Source organism: Procambarus clarkii, chromosome 43 (assembly GCF_040958095.1).
Source record: "Procambarus clarkii isolate CNS0578487 chromosome 43, FALCON_Pclarkii_2.0, whole genome shotgun sequence".
In the NCBI taxonomy this organism is placed as follows: Eukaryota; Metazoa; Arthropoda; class Malacostraca; order Decapoda; family Cambaridae; genus Procambarus; species Procambarus clarkii.
This window is the reverse complement of record NC_091192.1, coordinates 29061063-29068458: the sequence shown is the minus strand read 5'-3', so window position 1 is coordinate 29068458 and position 7396 is coordinate 29061063. Positions and strand designations below refer to the sequence as shown.

The 7396-nt window shown below is 49.1% G+C and overlaps 1 protein-coding gene across 1 annotated transcript; it reads right to left on the bottom strand.

The window, feature by feature from the left end:
* Window positions 1–635: 635 nt before the first annotated feature.
* Window positions 636–7087, bottom strand: LOC138349915 (uncharacterized). The gene is made up of 2 exons (XM_069299906.1): window positions 7007–7087; window positions 636–1925 (listed from the first exon to the last, which is right to left on the bottom strand). Exons 1-2 carry the CDS (start codon window positions 7085–7087, stop codon window positions 636–638), a joined length of 1371 nt encoding a protein of 456 aa, XP_069156007.1.
* Window positions 7088–7396: the final 309 nt, after the last annotated feature.

The following is a 7396-nucleotide window of genomic DNA, read 5'->3' as shown; positions in this document are numbered from 1 at the left end:
TTACTAATCATAACTCCCAGATCCCTTTCGCAATCCGACTTCGCAATCTCAACACCATCTAGCTCGTATCTTGTAACTCTATCATCATTACCTAGCCTCAGAACTTTACATTTACATGATCTTATCCCTACCTCTCTGGCTTGAACTGGTCTGTAAACCGCCGGCCTTGCATCATGCGGAGTCGGCGTTCGATCTCCAATTGTCCTATTGCTTTGGCTTCCAAGTGCTATATATAGTCATACTGACTTAGTGCTTTCTCTCCCCCCCCCCCTGATAATAAGCTTTCCCCTGCCTCTGGACTCGACAGGTTGGGGCGCCGGTTATCAGTATGCCGGCGGCATGTCCCCGTGTCCGCCCCGAGGTCAGAGGTCACCACCTACACCTGCCCCGCCCAGCCACACACACCTTAACGCCCTCGCCTAATTCAACATTCTTGGCTGTTTTAGTCTTCACATCCTGCAGGTGTAGGCTGTAGTGCCCTTTGTGTGGGTGAGGTCGTCCTGCCACTGAACGGAGCGACAGTGTCTCCGAGCTTGGGGGAAGTTGTCTACAGTGCTTCCTAAGGTTGGGAGCAGTGGTTATAGATAGGAGCTGCCTCGTATGGGCCAATAGGCCTTCTGCAGTTACCTTTGTTCTTATGTTCTTATGTTCTTATGTTCAGTGAAGGGAACGTCTCCAAGCTTGGGAGCAGTGAAGGTGACGTCTCCAAGCTTGGGAGCAGTGAAGGTGACGTCTCCAAGCTTGGGAGCAGTGAAGGTGACGTCTCCAAGCTTGGGAGCAGTGAAGGGAACGTCTCCAAGCTTGGGAGCAGTGAAGGTGACGTCTCCAAGCTTGGGAGCAGTGAAGGTGACGTCTCCAAGCTTGGGAGCAGTGAAGGGAACGTCTCCAAGCTTGGGGGCAGTGAAGGGAACGTCTCCAAGCTTGGGAGCAGTGAAGGTGACGTCTCCAAGCTTGGGAGCAGTGAAGGTGACGTCTCCAAGCTTGGGAGCAGTGAAGGTGACGTCTCCAAGCTTGGGAGCAGTGAAGGGAACGTCTCCAAGCTTGGGAGCAGTGAAGGTGACGTCTCCAAGCTTGGGAGCAGTGAAGGTGACGTCTCCAAGCTTGGGAGCAGTGAAGGGAACGTCTCCAAGCTTGGGAGCAGTGAAGGTGACGTCTCCAAGCTTGGGAGCAGTGAAGGGAACGTCTCCAAGCTTGGGAGCAGTGAAGGTGACGTCTCCAAGCTTGGGAGCAGTGAAGGTGACGTCTCCAAGCTTGGGAGCAGTGAAGGGAACGTCTCCAAGCTTGGGGGCAGTGAAGGGAACGTCTCCAAGCTTGGGGGCAGTGAAGGGAACGTCTCCAAGCTTGGGAGCAGTGAAGGGAACGTCTCCAAGTTTGTGGGCAGTGAAGGGAACGTCTCCAAGCTTGGGGGCAGTGAAGGGAACGTCTCCAAGCTTGGGGGCAGTGAAGAGAACGTCTCCAAGTTTGTGGGCAGTGAAGGGAACGTCTCCAAGCTTGGGGGCAGTGAAGAGAACGTCTCCAAGCTTGGGGGCAGTGAAGGGAACGTCTCCAAGCTTGGGGGCAGTGAAGGGAACGTCTCCAAGCTTGGGAGCAGTGAAGGTGACGTCTCCAAGCTTGGGAACAGTGAAGAGAACGTCTCCAAGCTTGGGGGCAGTGAAGGGAACGTCTCCAAGCTTGGGAGCAGTGAAGGGAACGTCTCCAAGCTTGGGGGCAGTGAAGGGAACGTCTCCAAGCTTGGGGGCAGTGAAGGGAACGTCTCCAAGCTTGGGGGCAGTGAAGGGAACGTCTCCAAGCTTGGGGGCAGTGAAGGGAACGTCTCCAAGCTTGGGGGCAGTGAAGGTGACGTCTCCAAGCTTGGGAGCAGTGAAGAGAACGTCTCCAAGCTTGGGAGTATTGGAGACTTGGCTTCCTTCACCACAAAAGAATCTCTTAAAGTAGTTCACGTTTAAAATTTGATTTTTAAAGTTAATACTGATTGAAAGAGTCGAAATAAACGTAAACTAGCCAAGCCCATTATGCCATATTTACCCATTAAATAAAAACAAATAGATTTTTCTTTTTAAAGTTTTAGGTAATTAATGGGAATGTTCAGGTTATTGCATTATGCCTCTTAAGTCAGTGTTCTAAGAGTTGTTTCTGCATTAGATTTACACAACTATAGTAACATTCTTGTGTGGTTTCTTAAGGGAGAGTTTGAGCATCTTCTTAAGATGCTCAGGGATGCTGTGAGTCTTGTAGAGTTACTCTCATGGAGTAGAGTTATAGAGTTACTCTATAACTCTATACTCTCATAGAGTTACTACCTCGTGGGGGGATGGGGAGGAGTGGGGGGGTGGGGGTTCTGTGTGTGTGTGTAACTAATTGTTCTTGCGAGCGTTGAGCTCTTTGGTTCCTCCTCTTTATCATTCACTCAAGTGATTTACAGGTTTTCAAGTCTAATGGGATCTATAATATCTTCTTTTGAAACTGGGAATGGTGTTTGTGTGTGTGTGTGTGTGTGTGTGTGTGTGTGTGTGTGTGTGTGTGTGTGTGTGTGTGTGTGTGTGTGTGTGTGTGTGTGTGTGTTTGTGTGTGTTTGTACTCGTGTATTTGTGTCTGCAGGATTAATCATTAGCTCTTGAACCTGGCTATTCAAGTGAAAAACAAGATAGCTTTCTCCAAGGAGTGCCGGACCAACCGGGCTGTGGTGGATGTGTGGGCCTGCGGGCCGCTGCAAGCAACAGCCTGGTGGACTAAGCTCTCACAGGTCAAGCCTGGCCTCGAGCCGGGCTTGGGGGAGTAGAAGAACTCCCAGAACCCCATCAACCAGGTATCAAGCAGGTAAGCAGATACACCCCTGTGTAATGACTCTATTCCAATCTTTCTATCATATGCACTTTTGAAATCATGAACGATTTTTTGCTTGTAAAGCTGCCTTATTAAACTTAATCCATTTTTCCCAGTACTCAGACACTATATACATATATTTATTTTTTATAAAATCTGTATGTTTCTGAAGCTTCCATCCATGGCCTCGTGTTGTATTGGTATTCATAGTGAGCAGCGTCTCGTTTTCCACTCCGTCAATCCTCCTAAGAATCTTAAATGTCTTCATCATGTCTCTTCTCTCATCTCTGTTCTTGTTTCTTCGTACCACCCTCCCCCCCTCGCAATTTTAAATCGAGCTTCATTTAAAACCTTTCGCTCCTTTTCAAGTTTTATTCTGATTTTTTTTGTATGTGAGGACTCCATGTCGGGGCCGTATCAGGAACAGGGGGGGTGGGGGGGGGGGGGGGTTACGACCTTTGACAAGCCACCGGCTTCCTGTCTCCATTGAGGTCACTTGAGAGATAGCGGCCCTCAGGTAAGTTCAGGTAATATTATAAAACTGGTCTCATGTTGAGGGCATAAAGTAATGTAAAGTACCACATCACTTAGGTGGCCTGAATGATGTTGTGATTTTGGTGAGTATTGAACGTCCTGGTGATGTCGTCCTGATGACACGTGGCCTGCGGGAGTAGACGTGATGTTACGTCCACTCCCAGATGTCATTACAGGCAGGTAGTTCCCTCTTCATTGATACTGTCGTTTTTGGTCTCCTCTCACCTTGGTCTCCTGTCACTTCGGTCTCCCTGTCACTTTGATCTCCTGTCACCTGCTCCCGTTATCGGTACCTTACAGCCGCTGGTGTTGAAATCCAGTCATCGTTTCACGGACCAAATCTGCCGTTCGCGTAAGCCACAATGACGATCTTGCGCTCCTCACTTGTCTTAACTCTTCCCCCTTAGTGTTTCATCGGCTGCAAAAAAAAAACATTAACATCTTTGGAAAACAGTGTGGGGGGTCGTGGCGTCGAACCCTGAGGAACTCCGCTTGTTACTCTGTTGTCGCGTGATACCTCTATGCCTGTCTGACTGCTGGCCACTCACTGTGACACTCTGGCTCCTGTCTGTTGAGTACTCTCTTCTTCGAGTACTTCCTGCCTGCCACTTTAAGTTTGTGTCGTAGTCTTTTGTGTAGAACTGTGTCAGAAGATCTTGGGTAGTCCAGTGTGTGTGTGTGATTACCTAAGTGGAGTTATAGGATTGGAGCTACGCTCGTGGTGTCACGTCTTCCCAGTACTCTTTGTCGTTCGCACACACACACACACACACACACACACACACACACACACACACACACACACACACACACACACACACACACACACACACACACACACGGGGCCTCGTAGCCTGGTTACGCAGGACTCGTAATTCTGTGGCGCGGGTTCGATTCCCGCACGAGGCAGAAACAAATGGGCAAAGTTTCTTTCACCCTAAGTGCCCCTGTTACCTAGCAGTAAATAGGTACCTGGGAGTTAGTCAGCTGTCACGGGCTGCTTCCTGGGGTGTGTGTGTGTGGTGTGGAAAAAAAAAAAAGTAGTTAGTAAACAGTTGATTGACAGTTGAGAGGCGGGCCGAAAGAGCAAAGCTCAACCCCCGCAAAAACACAACTAGTAAACAAGTAGTAAACACACACACACACACACACACACACACACACACACACACACACACACACACACACACACACACACACACACACACACACACACACGTGATGTTACGTCCACTCCCTAATGCATACAGTGGAGAGGCAGGACCAAAGAGCCAAAGCTCAACCCCCGCAAGCACAAATAGGTGAGTACAAATAGGGAAGTACACGTGTTGTGTGTGTGTGTGTGTTTACTAGTTGTGTTTACTAGTTGTGTTTTTGCGGGGGTTGAGCTTTGCTCTTTCGGCCCGCCTCTCAACTGTCAATCAACTGTTTACTAACTACTACTTTTTTTTCCCCACACCACACACACACACACACACCCCAGGAAGCAGCCCGTGACAGCTGACTAACTCCCAGGTACCTATTTACTGCTAGGTAACAGGGGCACTTAGGGTGAAAGAAACTTTGCCCATTTGTTTCTGCCTCGTGCGGGAATCGAACCCGCGCCACAGAATTACGAGTCCTGCGCGCTATCCACCAGGCTACGAGGCCCCAGGGTGTGTGTGTGTGTGTGTGTGTGTGTGTGTGTGTGTGTGTGTGTGTGTGTGTGTGTGTGTGTGTGTGTGTGTGTGTGTGTGTGTGTGTGTGTGTGTGTACTCACCAAATTGTGCTTGCGGGGGTTGAGCTCTTGCTTTTTGGTCCCACCTCTCAACTGTCAATCAACTGGTGTACAGATTCCTGAGCCTACTGGGCTCTATCATATCTACACTTGAAACTGTGTATGGAGTCAGCCTCCACCACATCACTGCCTAGTGCATTCCATCCGTTAACTACTCTGACACTGAAAAAGTTCTTTCTAACGTCTCTGTGGCTCATTTGGGTACTCAGTTTCCACCTGTGTCCCCTTGTTCGCGTCCCACCCGTGTTAAACAGTTTATCTTTATCTACCCTGTCAATTCCTCTGAGAATTTTGTAGGTAGTGATCATATCTCTCCTTACTTATCTGTCTTCTAGTGTCGTGAGGTGCATTTCTCGCAGCCTTTCTTCGTAACTCATGCCTCTTAGTTCTGGGACTAGTCTAGTGGCAAATCTCTGAACTTTTTCAAGCTCCGGCTTATGCTTGACAAAGTACGGGCTCCATGCTGAGGCCGCATACTCCAGTACTGGTCTTACATATGTGGTATACAAGGTTCTGAATGACTTCTTACACAGGTTCCTGCAGCCTCGCATATGCCGCAGATGTTATTCTTTTGATGTGGGCTTCAGGAGACAAGTTTGGTATGATATCAACTCCTAGATCCTTCTCTCTGTCCCTTTCATGAAGGACTTCAACACACACAACACTTGTGTGTGTGTGCGTGCGTGAGTGTGTGTATGCCTGCGTGCGTGTGCATGCGTGCATGTATATGCGCGCGCCCTCTTCCTTGCGCTTCTTCCCTCGCATTTCATACCATTTAGAAGCCCTCACATATTAATGTTTATTTGTATTCAAATGCCATTCTGCCCTGCGCGGCACTTAGCTTGTGGCTGGCGTACCCAACCTTTCACCCACTGTGCTCAGTGTCTCTAGCCACGTAGCCACGTACACCAGTGGCTGCTCCCTTCACCTACCGTCACCACGTACACACACACACACACACACACCCCACGTGAGGCTCGTACAACCGCTACCAGCCCCCCCCCCCTCCCCGCCGTGCCCCCATGCCCACACACACCCACTGCCCATCCTTCCTGCCCAATCCATGCCCCATCTCTCCTGAAGGAACTGCTGGGAATTGAACTTTCGGGACAATTTTCTATGCCATCAAATTGGCAAGGTCATTTCAGCGTTGCTGTGATGACCGAACCACCCCATTAGAAAAATGGACACGCAACTAAGATCAACACGACTTGATAACGGCTCCAAGATGCGCCCCGAAACAACGTCGTTTCTCCATTTTTTTCTGAATGGGGTGGTTTGGTCATTATATCTTCAGCCGCGTTATTGTGACTCATCGTCTGCATACAACGTTGAGTTTTTTTCTTAAGTTGTAACGACGCAATAACGACGTTGAACGGACGTCGTGGGCGCGTAACTGCTCGGAGGTGACTGACTGATTGCCTATTAAGCTGTCCGGTAAATCTCAGTCTCTCTCAGTCTCTCTCAGTCTCTCTCAGTCTCTCAGTCTCTCAGTCTCTCTCTCTCTCTCTCTCTCTCTCTCTCTCTCTCTCTCTCTCTCTCTCTCTCTCTCTCTCTCTCTCTCTCTCTCTCTCTCTCTCTCTCTCTCTCTCTCTCTCGAAGCTAGCCTATCGGTGGGATGTGCTTTCGTGGTGGTTTCTGCGTGCGCGGCTTCGACTCCCAGGCGCGCCGGAATGAGGGGAGGGAATCTTGCGTAGTGGCTCCCTGTTATGCGTATAAGTGACCACATAGACAAATCAAACGAAAATTTGGAACGTTTTCGTGTTTCAACTCCTTTTCCTGGCATACAGACAGAGACAACTTGGGTTTGGGATTATATATACAACCCCCCCCCCCCCCCCACGGTTTAATACGGTTTAATGTTTTGCTTACGTCATACACTTTGTTGCTATACGTCAACATATACGTCACCGGTAGTCTGCTAGAACCGGTAATGTGGTTCGACGTAATCATTGCGTCGTCAAAGGTCTGGTAGTTAATAAAGTATTAAATCAATACTTTCATGTAAGTATGATAGTTCGATCGTAAATTGGGATGTTGGTTTTAAGCGCGCGCGCACACACACACACACACACACACACACACACACACACACACACACACACACACACACACACACACACACACACACACACACACACACACACACACACACGTTTAACACGGGTGGGACACGAACAAGGGGACACAGGTGGAAACTGAGTACTCACATGAGCCACAGGGACGTTAGAAAGAACTTTTTCAGTGTCAGAGTAGTTAACG

What these genes read in the sequence shown, in the direction of transcription:
- LOC138349915 (XM_069299906.1), bottom strand. Translation starts at nt 7,087, where the DNA reads ATGATTACGTCGAACCACATTACCGGTTCTAGCAGACTACCGGTGACG. An exon ending in ATAGCAACAAAGTGTATGAC is followed by an intron (nt 1,926 to 7,006) that starts GTAAGCAAAACA and finishes AACTACTTTAAG; the next exon opens with AGATTCTTTTGTGGTGAAGG.